Source organism: Schistocerca americana, chromosome 1 (genome assembly GCF_021461395.2).
Source record: "Schistocerca americana isolate TAMUIC-IGC-003095 chromosome 1, iqSchAmer2.1, whole genome shotgun sequence".
Taxonomy (NCBI): domain Eukaryota; kingdom Metazoa; phylum Arthropoda; class Insecta; order Orthoptera; family Acrididae; genus Schistocerca; species Schistocerca americana.
The window spans coordinates 353,674,862-353,691,425 of record NC_060119.1 but is presented as its reverse complement, the minus strand read 5'-3'; the positions used below and the strand labels follow the sequence as shown (position 1 = coordinate 353,691,425).

The 16,564-nt window shown below is 37.1% G+C and overlaps 1 protein-coding gene across 4 annotated transcripts in view; it reads right to left on the bottom strand.

Moving 5' to 3' along the window:
* LOC124599722 (enolase-phosphatase E1-like) overlaps nt 1-16,564 on the bottom strand; it is a 259,790-nt gene that overhangs the window by 38,518 nt on the left and 204,708 nt on the right. The window contains exons 2-6 of one of the 4 annotated variants that reach the window (XM_047136103.1): nt 13,078-13,263; nt 12,638-12,944; nt 5,795-5,866; nt 3,017-3,214; nt 2,616-2,756 (exon numbers count right to left, since the gene is read on the bottom strand). In XM_047136103.1, coding sequence (XP_046992059.1) covers nt 2,616-2,756; nt 3,017-3,214; nt 5,795-5,857 — 402 coding nt within the window. In that variant the 5' untranslated portion in view covers nt 5,858-5,866; nt 12,638-12,944; nt 13,078-13,263. The other 3 variants (XM_047136101.1, XM_047136104.1, XM_047136105.1) reach the window with 3 other exon arrangements.

Here is a 16,564-nt window from a genome sequence, read left to right as displayed (position 1 = left end):
AAACTCATCCTTGACTCTAAACATCAGGTAACTTTCAACTGGCAATCAAACAGTTTCAGTGCTGATCCAAGCAAAGTAAAAGCAGTCATTCAGTGTACCACTCTTAACACTTACTGGGAGACAGGTTGCGCAAGTATACAGGAATGTGTCAGTGCCAGGAACATCGATGGTGAGTGTTTGGGTATCAAAAGGGCCATTGGGCCCACCTGTAAGAAGACTGTCCAACTTAATGAGAGCTGTGGAACAGTCATCACAGATTGTAATCAAAAACTGCAGTGGTGGGTAGAACATTACTCCAACTTCTACTCACATCCTGCAACATCAGCCCATGCGCAATTGTAGAAATTTTTCAGTTTTCAGCTTGCCACAAGCTGGATGCTGTGCCTACTAAAGAGCAGCTTCAAGGAGCTGTTACGTGACTTCAGGTTGGGAAATGCTCTGGTAAAGATGACATCCATGCAGAAATTTTCAAGTAGATGTTTTTCCTCCCAGTGGTCTACAACCTCTTATTGAAATCTTGGGCTGAAGGTACTGTGCCACAGAACATGCATGATGCCAACATCATCACTCTACACAAAGTGATTGCAATTGCTACTGTGGAAATTCACTGCCAAGTGTTGGCGGAAAGCATTCACCCATGTGGTGGTAGGCACACTGGGGTAGCTTGCGAGAGTATGTACTCTGAATCTCAATGTAGGTTATGGGCTCAGGGATCTACTATCGACACAATTTTCATGCTCCAGTAAACTCAGGAAAAATGCTTTGAGCAGATGATCCCATTGTTCATTGCTTTCTTCAACCTAAATAAGGCGTTTGACAGTCAGCAAGGAGGGACTGTATACTAGTGTCCTCCAAATCTCCTGAAGATGATAAGAACTTTTCACGTCACTTACGAGCATGCCGTGATGTCTGGATGAAGCACTGAGATTCTTTTGTTGTGCCAAGAGGAGTTTGTCAAGGCTGTGTACTGGCCCCTACTTCTATTTCTCTTTTTTTTCTTTTTTTGTCTGTGTATTACTATATTTAACTTCTGTACTATGTAGATTTGGGCTTTTATGCTGTTCTCAAGTACAATGATAAAAGTTACTAGACCATTATTATGTCATACCAATGTAGGCAGTTCAGAGCCTGCTTTGGAGCATCATAAAAGCCACATCCTGGATTAGCACAGAAGATAAATATAGTAATACACAGTCAAATGGTTGTTGACTCTTAAAAAATATTGCATGACTGTGGCTCAACACCATCAAAAACTCTTTACTGGCCCCTACTTTGTTTGGTATATTATTCTTGTTACTACGCAAAGTTGCTTCTGGTGAAAAACCTGGGCATCCATCTACACAGCAGGGCTGAAGGGAAACGTTACATCATGTTGCTGCTCAAATCAAAATGCTATCATGAGGACTTATTTGCAAGCAACATTTTATTCACTGTTGATGCAACATTTGTAGTACATACTCAAGATGATCTCCAAAGGCTTGTGGACAAATTTCCTGCTGTGTGTAAACCCTTCTCTATGCCTGTGAATGCAACAAAGACTGTGATTATAGTGCAAGGATGCATGGATATGGCTGCCATAATATTGGATGGCTCCTTGTTGAATGTATTTGACAAATTCTGCTACCTTGGCTGACTAGTGTCAGAAGGTCTCTTTCTCTTTTGATGATGAAATAAATGTTGAGAACTGACAAAACAGTGAATACTTTCAGGAAGTTCCGTAGAAGATTATGGAACAACAAACACCTGACAATGATCACAAAAATACTCACCTAACATTCTCACTTGCTAAGCACCCTCTTGTAAGGTGCTGAGACCTGGAGATTAACTTCTGCTAAACAAGAATGTAAGCTAAACACCTTTCATATGAGGTGCTTACTAAATATTCATTAACGTAGAGGAATAATGTGTATGCACTATCACCGCTACTGCCAAGGAAAATCACTTGTGGTGGCTAGGACACTTAGATTTTAGGAGCCACCCCCATATTTTCTGATGCACACTACTTAGTGATGTAGCACTTGCCAAGAGACCATCTGGAAGACATGCATTGCACTTCAAAGTTTAGTCGAGTGTGATAAGAATAAGTTTAATACTGACTCTGACAAATGGGAGGAGCTCGCTGTTGACTGCATCAGATAGATGAAACTCATTCAGGATGGTAGCAAGTTCCAAGGCTGCGCCTGGCTCAGCAACTTAGCTGTGAAATGAGCATGTAGACAAGCGCCTGTGATGAACCCCTCTTTCAGGGTGAAACATACTTGCCTCACTTGTGAGCGCCAGTTGGGATCTCGTATTGGTCCCTGAGTCACCAGTAAAAGTGCCTGCAATATGCTACTTGAATCTTCTAGTAAGAAGTATAGATCATTGATTGATTAAGGCTTATGTATTGCTCTGGAATAGTTGCAGTGACATTGAACAAGGACAATGATTCTCAGGTTTTACAATACAGGTAAATCTGTCATAAGTTATGACAAACAGAAAATGTGGCAAGAGAGGTATGCATTAGGGATCAACGGAAAAGACATCCAAAAAGTAAATACTAACTGAATATAAAAGCTAAAGGTTGTAGAATCATAATTTTATGGTAAATGGTAACAATTTTCTTCTTTGCTTACATCTTTCGATACAACAGGTAAATTGTCTAAGGAGTATCGCATATGCATAGGCACAGTGCTGTTTCGTGCAGACTTGGGAACTGCCATTGATTCCAGCATAGCTTGAAGCCATTGTTCTTGTGTGCTGCGATCTTTGGTTCTCTACAAAAGATGAGCAAAAAAATATGATTATTACTTGGCATAATTTATAATAGTACTGTGCACTGTAGTGTAGTGGTATGCAGACAACTATTTCAACATAGTTTCATCACAAACACAAGAAACAATGTGTAAAACACTGCCTATGTGCAATGTAACAGCCAAATTTAATACAAAATCATCATATCACAGGGCCACATGTTCCTCTAGTTATTTTATGTAGAAAATCTGCCAAATTGCATTTATATCTGTGTGGCAATTACCAGTGTGACGATCTGAGTGCGAGTGATGATCTCTATTATATTTGGTCGGTTTAGTCCTGGACGTACATTAGATGCTAGTCCCATGTTTATAGAGCCCTTGTGTACAGAGATATTTAGGTAATCAGCTTCAGATCTGTAATACAGCAGCAGCTGGCCTTTTAGAACAAACCAATATTGCTTCCAGGCAGGTATAAGTTTCTGAAATGAATCCAAAAATTCTTACTTTTTACACACAATGTCATTTGAACTATAGCTAAACATTATGGCTAATATATTACCAGTTATTTTAAGTATATTGGATTTCCTTATTATTGGGTAAGTTGTTTTTTGTATCTATTTTAAGCATTAACAAGGTAAAGTACCTAACATGGTTAATACGGCACAAGAATGCTATCACTAGCAGTAGTTAGTCATCACTAATGACATTGTCATTGGCAGGAGGCTAAACTCTAAAATGAGAGATTTTCTAGATTCATGTTTCCAAAATGAATAATTAATGCTGCAGCTATTTATACCTTCTTATAAAACTTAACAGGGGGATTACAGTTGTTTGCTATCTCACACTGGGATATGAACCTGGGCCCTAGTTTTTTGTGGGATATGTTGTTACTATCTGAGCTATTGAGGCAAGACAGCAAAGAAGGTTTGCTCCATACATTGCTAGGCCAGTTCTGTAGTATAGTTGATGAGAGATGATTTTTGACAGCAGATAATGCTGTTGCCAGTTTTCAGGTGTGAAGCACAAACTACTGCAGGCAAAAATAAGTCACCTATTGAGCTGTAATACACATGTATAAAATCAGATTATGTAACTGTTTGATGTAAATTCAGGAAGCAGCCTTGCTAAACTCACTGGCACTGTCAGGCAACTTCTTTTTCTGACTCTACAGTAGAAAAAGAATATAGTAACTTACAAGTAGCCTAGGGATACTTCCACAACAAATCATTCACTTTGCAGTGGCATGTGCACTATAATATAGCTCCACAAAGGATTAAAACAGTCTGTTGGAATGAGGAATGAATATATGAGATACGTACAGGAAAATCTGTAGCTGTGAAGTGTTGTGAGTTGTGCCCTACATAGTCCAACTGGTAATAAAGGCCTGGGTCTAAGTTCATGTCAGAGTACAGTACACATTTTTAATCTGCATAGTATTTCTTAATAGACATTACACAGTGTGATATGTTCCTCACCTGTTAAATATCATTTATTATTTTGTGTAATTTATTGAAGCATTATTTTGCTTATGTTATTTTAGCTTCATTTCCAACTCTAAACTAGTTTCAAACTGTCATGTTAGAAGACAGTTCAGGGACTACAGACGAATACCATGAGTCTCCTCAGTCTTCATTTGCTCCCTTCTTTCCATGTTATTTGGTTATAAATGTTGTTGCTTGCAAATTTTTAATACTGAATTTCTAATGCCTGAGTCAGCAAAAATGTAAGATAAATGTAGCTACAGCTATTGTTTCGTATCCTCAGTTAAATTACCTCTTATGGCCTGATGAATTATTTCTACATATTTATGTACATTTTATTTATTTAAAATGAATTTAAATGTGTAACTGAACAAGGGCTGTGACGAGTTATTCATGAAAATGATGGTATTCTTGTAAGCAAAGTGGGTAATTACAAGGTGTATTCAAAAGTAAGGGTCATTTGGCATAAAACATATATTCTTCAGAAAAAATTTTTAAAGGCAGTTTTAGTTTCCTATAAATCTACTTCACTTTTACACACAGCCAATATTCATTAGTACTTTTGTGATGGTGCAATATGATTGTCAACCCAATTCTCACCAACAGTCTTGAAACATTCACCATCTTCAAACTGTCATTCACCAGGCTATTGTTTCTCGTGCAAAATAAAGTAATAGTCACTGGATGTGAGATTGGAAATGCTAAACATCATCCTTGATATAGGCAGCATTGTGAGGACAAATGTGGTCTTGGAGGGGGAATATCCTTAGACCATCAATTTTGGTGAGCATTTTGAAGTACAAATCAGCTGTAATTGTTGACCTACAGCCATCATTTTTCATCTAGACTAGTAAGATAGTTTGCACTTTTTGGTTTTGCGGAAGTTGTGTGGCTCCACTGTATTGGTAGTTGATTTGATTCTGATTTGGTGCAGGATATCAATGTCATGGCACCCGTAATGATGTGGAAAAACAAATAATCTCCATCTTCTTGATAGTAGATCAATAATACTACCTGACAGTCTTTGATATTTGTATTAGTCAGTAAGCATTTTTAGTACCCACATTGCACAAGATTCACTATATCTGAGGTTTTCCATGACATTCCTCCTCTGTATCAAATGAAACTAATTATAGGTGTGAAACATTATATTCTTTATTCCTGACTCAATGTAACACCCAAAGATTTCCACATGGGAATGAAGGGCTATACAACATTATGAAATGAATACAACACTGTATAGTATAGCTACAGTAGATTGTGAATACAATTACTTTTGATTAAATAAATTACACTATAATATGTTTATATTGGAATTATGGTGGATTCATGATCTGATATGAACATACATTTTCAATCAAATGACAATGACTTTAGAGGTACTGAACAAATTATTAAAGTAAATCAGGATGAATTTATCTGACAAAGGGCAAAACAGGTAATTGTTTAAAATACTCACAATTACATTCTCTGTCTTTGTTGTGGGAAATTGTCCACAAAAAAACACACTTATTTAACACTCCCCCTCCCAACATAGACACATTTATCTGTAGTTTGTATGCAGAGAGACATACTTACCATACCCCCTTTCTTTTCTAAATATCCAGACAGACGAACTCCTTCCTTGTTTTGTTCTCCCATTTTGGTTTTCTGAATACATAAAAATACAGATAAGGTTACACAAATCAGTACGATGTGATATGAAAATACTGGAAGACAGTAGTCATAGTGTAGTGTCAACATCAAAAACTTAGTGTCTGTATTACTATAGAGTACTAATTCACACATTTACATTTGTTCACATTTCCATTTCAATTAAGTCTGAGTAACTATGACAATAATTGCCTATTCAACAGTCATCTTGTAACTTATGTAAAGAATATGTAACAAAAATAAGAATGAAATGTTCTGATGTACAAATGTTATACAATTTTAGATAAGTGTAGCTCATCTATAAATGAGACCATGCATAGAACACAAGTGCAACCTACTCTTGAATACTGCTTGAGTGTTCAGGATCCACATTATGTTGAATTAAAGAGAGATAGGAAAGCAGCTCAGAGTCTTCTGCTAAATCTGTTACTGCTAGTGACAATAAACACAAAAGTATTATAGGGATGCTTCGTGAACTCAGAAATGGGAATCACTGCAGGCAACATGGCATTCTTTTGGCGAAACACTACCAAAAAAATTTAGATAACCAACATCTGCAGCTGACAGCACCATGATTCTACTGCTACCAAAATACATTTTGCATTAGGGCCAGGAACACAAGATAAGAGAAATTAGGGCTCATATGGAGGCATATAGACAGTTGTTATTACCTCACTTCATTCATGAGTGGAACAGGAAAGTGAATGACTAGTAGAGGTACTGCTATAAATCATGTGGTGGCTTGTGGAGTATGTATGTAGATTTAGATTTTGATACAACATACAAAAATATTTCAGAGCTGTAATGAAAAGCACTATTCATGTAATATTAACAATGTGATGTTTTTAGAATACTAACTTTTGCACTTGTTGAGGACTCTAGTAGGACATTGTCCGAACATAAATGCATTCATAATTGTGAAGATGGACTACCGTCAGCTGCATAATGGAATGATGACATTGAAAATTTGTGCTGGACCGGGTCTTAACCTGATTTCCCGTTTATCGCAGGTGGTTGCCTTAGCATTCGGCTATCCGAGCGCAAGCTCATGGACAGACCCAAATGTCCATATGTTGCCCACTATGTATCTGCAACCAGCACTGTACATCTATCATGTATCTTCCTGTACAGGGCAGACATTTTACTTGAAAGTTTCTTTCCTGGGTTTGGTGGATAAATGCGATATTGCAGTGCCTGTATTATTCCCAATTACGACGCAAAGTTCCTTCAGACATGCGTGCATGCATGCAGGCGCTTAGGGAAGTGGGAAATATGGGTTTGAGTCCCATTCTGGAACAAATTTTCCTTGTCGTCATTCCATTATAGAGCTGATGGTGGCCCATATTTGCAATTGTGAACCATCATAATTTGTAATAACACAGGCATTGCAATATCATATTTATCTGCCAACACCGGGCAATCAACTTTCAAGAAAAATGTCTCCCCTGTATGGGAATATACATAATGGATGACACTGGACTCGCATTCGGGAGGACGACGGTTCAATCCCGCGTCCGGCCATCCTGATTTAGGTTTTCCGTGATTTCCCTAAATCGCTCCAGGCAAATGTCGGGATGGTTCCTTTCAAAGGGCACGGCCAACTTCCTTCCCCGTCCTTCCCTAATCCAATGAGACCGATGACTTCGCTGTCTGGTCTCCTTCCCCCAAAAACCACCACCACCACATAATGGATGTAAAAGTACAGGCTGCAGACATCTGGCTGATGACGTATGGAAGTTTGGGTCTGCCCTTGAGTCATACTTGGATAGCCAAATGGTAAGACGACTGCTCACAATAAGTGAGAAATCCAGGATCCAGTCCCAGTCTGGCACAAATTTTCATTGTCGTCATTCCATTATACAGCTTATGGTAGTCCATATTCACAACTGCGAATACATTTTATGTATTTCATAATGGCTGTAGTCACTGTAGTGACTGTTTCTTTGGACATGCGTGCATGTCCAAAGGAACTTTGCATCATAATTCAGTTAAAACACATGCACTGCAATATCATACTTACACACCGACACTGAGAAAGCAATTTTCAAGTAAAATGCCTCCACTGTATGGGAATACACATAATGGATGAACAAGTACAACCTGCAGACACTTGTTGATGACTTATGAAAGCTTGTGTCTGGCCATGAGCCGTGATCAGATAGCCAAATGCTGGAGTGACCGTTCACAATAAGCAGTAAATCCAGGTTCAAATTCCAGTCCAGTACAAATTTTCACTGTTTCCATTACCCTGTACATTATACAGTAGTCCATGTTTGGAACTGTAAATACATTTCACTTATTTCATAACAGTCACTGCAGTGCCTGTGAATATGGAGGGGCATTCGGTCACCACAGCACTTTCCCAGCCATTGAAAGTTTTCAGGATCGAAGCTGCCGCTTCTCCACCAAGTAGCTCCTCAATTGGCCTCACAAGGGCTGAGTGCACCTCGCTTGATCAGCAGACCCAGATGGTCATCCATCCACCTTCCAGCCAAGCCCAACAGCTCTTAATTTCGGTGATCTGCTGGTAACTGGTGTTACCTTTGGCACTGTAGTAGGAGACTTAATGAAATGTTGACTCCTAGTATGTCTTGATACAGCCACTGGACAACCAAAACATCTGACCTGTAGACAATGACTAAACAGCCAAAACTGGTACAGGCACTAAACAATTTTAAAAACATTGACTGAAATAAATTTTACAGTGAAAAGTAACATGCCCACGGATGCTATCCACCAATAACATGCCAAATTTGAACAAAAAAGTATTTGAAATGCTACATAAGTGTGTAGTAAACGTTCTTCAGCAGCTTATTTAGGCTCTGGAGAATATATTATGTGAACAATTGATCAAATAAATTAGTGATGGTATTAATAATGTTCTTGACATGTTCTCTGTTTCTGGCAGTTTTGCTTCTTATAGGGATTCATGGGCTAGGAGCGTGATGTGTGTTTATGTGTCAACAGAAAATATTTTGCTGTTGCTGGTTTAACATTTAACATTTAAATTGCAGATTTTTCAATAAATTCTTTCACAGTTTTACATTGTTACTTTATATTCTTGCACATTTTGCTCATTTTATCTTCTGATTTAATGAAATTTATTTTATTTTATTTGCAGTTTTTTTATTCCATTTCTTACTGTGGACCACCCAATTTTATACTATAGGTTAACATCTCAACTTGTTCATAGCTAATAATAGTTAATTGTTAAAGTGGTCTACAGAGATAGTCTAACATAGTCCTACCTCTCAGATAATGTTCTGTAACACTAAGAACTCTTTTACATGCTAGGATCCACTTAATCTAATGTGTGGCAGTTGTACGTATCACACCCTTAGCTCATATGCCAAAGAGAAATGAACAAATCTTTGTTGCTGTCAAAAGTTAGTTAAAGGAATAGGTGATGAAATATGTACTGATAAAACTCTGTTTTATTTGTAGGCACAAAATAATCACATACCACACCAAAGCACGTTTTACTGACAAATTGCAAATCTCTAAATGTGTTTTGCTTTTTCTATTTTGCACTCTGAATGTAAGCCAACAAAAAGCATACATTTTTAAAATTTCAATTGGATGGAAATTAGATGAAACTGTTTATTGTTTCAAAAAATTACAGATAGACCGTACCAAACACAATCACTACATTTCATACCAGTGTTACATTACCTGCAATCAAATTAAAATGAGACAGATGGGAAAAAGTAAGTAGGGAAATCAGCAAAACTGTTAATACATTTATTCCACTGTGAGACAAGACAGTTAGTGCCTTCATGGAAAAATGTTTCTGCTTGCCTACAGAATTGTGTATCTGGTTATGCAGCTCTTCATCCAAAGCAAACTAAAAGTCATAGACGTATTTCTTTGAGGCTCCAATAATATGGAAATTGCGTGGGGAGAGGTTGGGACTGTGTGGAGGATTTTTGAGGGCTTCTCAGCAAAACTTCTGCAGCATAATCAAAACAACCTTGGCAACACGTGGGCAGGCATTATCCTGCAACAGAATGATGTTGTCTGCTAATATTCCTGGGCATTTGGATTTGATGGTGCACTTCAATTTTTGCAAAGGTCCATGTACTAATGTGCATTAATTGTGGAGTCATTTTCCAGAAAGCCAGTGAGCAGCAGCCTTTTGCAGTCAAAGGAAAAGGTCATCATGACTTTCATGGAGCTAGCGCGCCCGCTGTTTTGACTGTTCTATATAAGTTTGACTGGGAAGACCTTACACACCCACCATACAGTCCTAATCTCTCCCAATATAGTATCCATATTTTTGGTGCACTGAAGAAAGACATCGTGGCCATCAGTTTGCTTTGGATGAACAGGTGCATGTCTAGGCCCAATCACGATTCCACAGGCAATGACAAACATTTTGTCCATGAAAACAATGAGCATCTTCTCTTACAATAGGATAAATTTATTAACAGCAATGGTAATTACTTTCAAAATAATAAACAGTTTACTTAATCAAACAATGGAAAATCCAGGATGAAATGACAGTATTATAAAAAGGATACTTGCTACTCACTGCATAGCAGAGATGCTGAGTTGCAGATAGGCACAACAAAAAGACTCTCAAAGTAAGCTTTTGGCCATGAAAGCCTTCATCAGAAATAATACACACACACACACACACACACACACACACACACACACACACACACACACACACACAACCACAGTCTCTGGCTGTTGAGGCCAAACAGTTTACTTACTTTTTTCCATCTGTCTCATTTTCAGTTGGCTGCCACTTATTTAATGGATTATGTAAATAAATATATGGTTTCTTTCCACATGAGAATCAGTGAATAATCCCAATAACAAAGACCCTGTATATATTATGCATGTTTGAATAGAATATCAGATTCTTGATTAGCATTTACTTATTGATTGTTACTGTGAAGGACTGGTAGAAGTCCACCATACTAAAAACCTTTTGTTTTTTAAAATAAATGCTCTCTTTATAGAGTACTGAAAGTAGATCAACGTAGGATGTGGATTTGATTATCAAACAATAAAAGAAGAAAGTCGCGTCAGAAACATATCAGGAGAGACCTGTAAGACAGAGAAAAGAAGCTACTCATGACTGTGGACAGTAGCATATTCTGCGTGACTAACATCTTTAATTTAAACATTTCCTTTGTCCTAGTCTGCCTCAATCTCCTTGTTGAAAGAAGTACCAGTATAACAATCTCTGTCATATTTATTATCTCATTATTTTGAGTTTTTCTTTGCCTTTTCCCAAGTTTTCAAATTTGTAATTGATTATAAAGTCTTCTTGTGCTTTAATATTGTTGATACCCTTCATACAAAATTTGTCATAAGTATTACAATATCAGAAAACTTAGAACAGTGCATAAAATTATTACAGTAATAGAAACAGCGAAAAAGTCAATGATTATTTACTATACAGATATACTGAATTACACAGAAGTACAAAGAATGTTTATGTACATGTATAAAACACAAGAAAGGCAAGGGAAGCTTGAAATACCATGGAAAATTATCTTGCTGGTATGAATAAAACTCAATGAATGAATATCTGGGATCCTCAGTTGGATACCAAATTTTTTACATTATTCATATTCTGGATGTAGCTGACAAACTGCAGAGCATGAGCAAACCAGTTGATGATGGGCTAATGATAGTCATTATGCTAATAGGTTTACCAAAAGTTCATCTACCTTAGGTAAGGCATTCTATTCAAAAAGATAAAAATTTCAGCTCAGAAAACATCAAAGCGAAGTCGCTAAAGGAAATTGTGGAATAATACCTCAAATGACAACAGAACAGTTTTTTTTTCCAAAGAAAAATGAGAAGACAAAGAACGTTTTAAGTTACACAAAGTATGGTCACTTCAAGTCTGACTGCTACCAGAAGAAAGAATCATCAAAGAAGGATTCCAGGGGACCAGCCAAGTCTTTGTTTTGTACACTTGGTGTGTCGGGTTTCAACCAGAATGAGTGGATCTTTGACTGTAGAAAATCATCACATATGACTCCAAGAAAGTAATGGCCTTAAGATTTTGTACTACAAAATTGAAAACAAAAAATTGTGAACTTCACTGATAATGTTGAATTATTAAGTAAAGGGAAAAGAAATGTCACTGTCAGTTCACCAAGTATGTCTTTCCGTTGTTGTCCCTTTGTTGTTCTGATATATGAATACAAGCATTACGAATGATGTAATTGTTATTTATCCATACCAACATAAACACCAGCATATTCTAACAGAAATGAACAAATAATGCACAATTCAATAAATAATGCACAATTCAATAATTTCCAAACTGAGAGAATCAATTTCAATCGCATGAGTCACAGTTTCCTTTACTGTGAGAGCCATTAATAAGTGGACTAGATCTTGAGCCATTTTAAGATATGTGACTGGTATAGTCACAGAGAGAGTAAAAATTAAGTTTTGTTGACAATGAACACAAATTCAGTTAATGTGCTGGTATGTGATTGAAACATAATGCAGGTACAGACTGAAACTGTGTTCTGTAAAGCAAAATTATTGAAGCAAATGTACCAGATAGAAAATGTAACAGATGTAGCTGAGTTTATTGATAAAAGGTATTTTTTGGAAGGATTTGAAGTTACTTACATTAGTTCAGTGTCAACTTATTTTTACAGTTGGAATTTATGTTACACCTTCCAAAATGCAATAAAACAATGAATAGCTGAAATCTGATATTCACTTCACATACAACAGAAATCACTGGCAACATATTAAGTAACTTTAGACTGCAGAGAACTGTCACACATCATTTCACCTAATTAACATGGTAGCGTCAAAATGTGAAAATTTGTTACAATTTCTGTTCTCATTTCTCATTCTTATTCACTTTGCTTAAAATGAATGTTTGTGAAAACATTACAAAAGAAACATCATTGCCACACAAAACAACATTATTCTGTCAATTTTGCCCTTTAACTCCATCAGAATATAATGCAGTGCCACACTGGCAGATGCTCTGCACCAAGTGAGGAAGCTGGTCTCAGGAAGCTGGCAGTTGATAAGACGGAGACAACAAGGAAGTGACGTCATATTCATCATTTATCTGGCTGTCCTATTAAAAATGGTTTAACATGTGTACATCACCGGGAAAAAATAATTTTATATTATAGATGATGAAGAAATTAATGTGATTCTTTTTATCTGCAAACCTTTGGCCATATAGACAAGACAAACATAGGTAATACCTGCAGAAAATCCAGAATTTCTCTGAATGTAGTGCCACATTGCTCAAGCAGGTTTCATGTTTTTCACACTCCGCACATGGCTGTTTTCCACCTGCTCTGGACATCAGCTTGCAATGTGGAAAGTAGTATTGAAGACTGCTGTTACCACTTAGGTGCATCTGTTAATGTTCGGCATTATGTTGATACCTGCCAAATGAGCAATTATTAATTGAAAATATATGAGTACATTCAAGAGCAAATACTTGCTTATCATTAGTGTTTATATCATTCATCATCAGTTAATTCATGTAAAAGCTAATGACATTGAAAATGCTGTTCTGGAGAGGTGGACTATTCTGTCAGAATAACAGATCATGCCCACCACTATGCCACAAGGAGTTATTTTCTGAGGAACTCTTCTGTTATTCAAAAATTCTCAGAAAAGTGTGATCAGAATCATTTGCAGAGTAAGTCCCAGAATCTCCTGCCACAAAGTGTTATGGCAGCTGTGAAAAATTTACCACTGCTTCCAAAAATATATTTTGGCTTATGTGCTTTGATAAAAAGAAGACTACTCTCTATTAATGCTACTCAGCAGTAGCCATTCATGGCAATAGAAATAAGAAGACAATACACCACTAATAAAAGAACCTGTCTATGGCATAAAGAGGTGCTAAATATACTTCAAATCCTATAAGGTTAAGGAGCAATGGACCATTTTTGCAAAGTAAATCTTGTCATTTTCTGTTCTTTCACTCATTCAGCTTTGTTGAGGAAATTGTACATGAAACCTTACCAAATATATGAACCTAAACAGTCTTGTGTCTGTAAAGTATTAATGTGAGAAGAACTATTACTAACTTGATTACTAAGTAGAATGTTAAGAATACTAAGTAGCATGTTAAGAATCAGACTTGTTACCATGTCACTGTGATGTGGAAGGCTAGGGCTCAATGCATAGAACAGCTATGGAGTTTTACTAACAAGAGGTTGAGAAGAATGGAATGACAGCACTCAGCACTGTGATGACAACTGAGGGGCTAATTGAATGAGTAGTAGTGTCTCCAAGGTCTGGGAAGCTGACAATAGTTGGAAGAGCAGTATGTTGACCCTATGTCCATCTCTTACCACATGCAATGGATGCCATTTGATGAGGATAACACAGCAACTCTTTATCAAATGGTTCTCTGGATGTAAATGTGGAGTTGCTTTTTTAATGTCTTAATTTAAATCTATTTTGTGCTCAGTTGCATTCTAATGTACATATAAATATATGTAATTATAATCTTCATATCTGTCACAATGAGGGTGAGCTCATCATTGTATGGATTCCTTTGGCTTGAAGTTAGGTTTGTTTCCCGATTTGTTTTCACTGCCTGGTGGTGAGGGTTTCAATGAATGCACTTGGGAGCTTCATGCAGAGTTCTTGAGCTCAACCTAACCAGTAATGCAATTAGTAAAATACTCAAAATCAAACCCACTCTATCAACAATGACACCTGAAGATGTGAGACTTAGATTTGAAATAAAGTTATTACATTCACAAGTGGATAATCATGTTTCGGGAATATAAATCATAAACAAAATTGCTCCACATGTAATGCAACATCTGTGAAACTGCACTTACAATACTTACAGATGCCAAGTTAACAATTTCTGGAAACTTAAATGTTCTGCTTACCACAACTAGTGAATGAATCACTCAAATACAGCCATAGTAAGCATTCTGCACAAGTTTAAAGAAACAAATACAACAAAAGTAATTTATCTACAGAAGCACTCCATGATCTACAGTCTCCGTGGTCTATGTGTTTACTTTGGAAGTCCATAACTACATAAATATATGCTGTTACAGCACGTCACTTGCAGCATCTGTAGTAAACTCCTCGTTTAGTTTTGTGAGAAAAAAGTAAAGCCAGATTAACAAGGCAATTAGTGGAACTCATAAACTGAATATGGGAGGAAATATCCACTGTGCGTCCTTCACCTAAACTTCGGAGGGTAATAGCTTAATAAATATTCCGTGTCACATTATGCCACCTGCAGCATCCCTAATAGATTACATCCTTAGTGTTGTGTGAGACAATATAACTAGATTAATGAGTTGATTAGGAGGAACTGCCAGCTGAATATCACAGGAAATATGTAACTTGTACCTCCATTTTAACTTCAGAGGTCCACAACTAAATATAACATTCGTCATCGCAGCATGACACTTGCAACACATATAGTACAGATTACAAAAATCAACCAAAATTAACAATCATCAGCACACATGATGATGGCAATGTGGTCATTTGCTGAAATATTATGCCTAACCAGCATTATTTGTAAATGCTGCAAGTGGTATGTCATGGCAGCAGACACTTATTTAGTTATGGACCTCCAAAAGTTATTGTTGAGGCCACACAGTGCATATTCTCTGTGACATTCAGTTGCCAGTTTTTCCTAAACATTTCATCAATCTGGCTTCATTTTTTCACATGGCACTAAAGAAGGAGTCTACTTTTGATGCGGTAGCTGGTATGTGCCTATGGATGATAATTTTTAGTAATAGCTCTCTGAATGTAGAATCTGCTAAACACAGTGTCTTGATGTAGGTCTTCTTGTGTGTTTGACAGATTTTGTTCTTAACTTGTTTAAGGTTCCCAACTGCATTTTTTCATTATGTGATGACAGTTCTGTGTCTTGCATTAATTGAGTATCTTGCCACATGGTGCTGTATAAGTAACTTACACTTGATGTTTGGTATGTTTTTAATAGCTGGCAGTATGCTGTTTTCTGCCTGATGGTTACACTAATCCATAAAGGAAAATGAACCTAACTCCACGCAGGGGGCCCGGGTTCGATTCCCGGCAGGGGACTGGGTGTCGTGTGTCCTTCATCATCATTTCATCATCATTGAGACGCAAGTCGCCCAAGTGGCATCAACTAAAAAGGACTTGCAATACGGCAGCCGAACTCCCCCGAATGGGGTCTCCCGGTCAACAATGCCATACAATCATTTCATTTCACTGAAAAACATGAAACTCTATCTTCAGCCGGTACACAGAAGTTTATCTACCATTAAAATTACATTTTGTGCATTACAAATGAGCAGCTTTCTATCCTTGTGCAAAAAGTTTGCTTTATTAATTGCACTGTAGTATTTCAATACCATGTGCCCATTTGTTGCTGATGTGCATCAAAATTTCTGTTCTGTGGGCTGTCCTATGACCCACCACTTCATTTTCCTGGCATACTTCAACAACCCAGTATTTGTGGTGCTAATTATCAGGGGAGTAAACAATGTGGACTGCACATGAATGTGCTGAGTGCATGGCAAAAGAAATGATGAGCTGGAAATGAGGTGGCAGCTGACAATGGTTACTCTTCAGCTAAAAGTGTTTTCAAGTTTACAGTGGTAAAAAATTTAAAAAAAATTCATAATTCTACCTTTATAACTATACATGGACCACGTGATTATGATAATCTGAGAGTTTTTTAAAAACTTCATAGACTGGGTATTT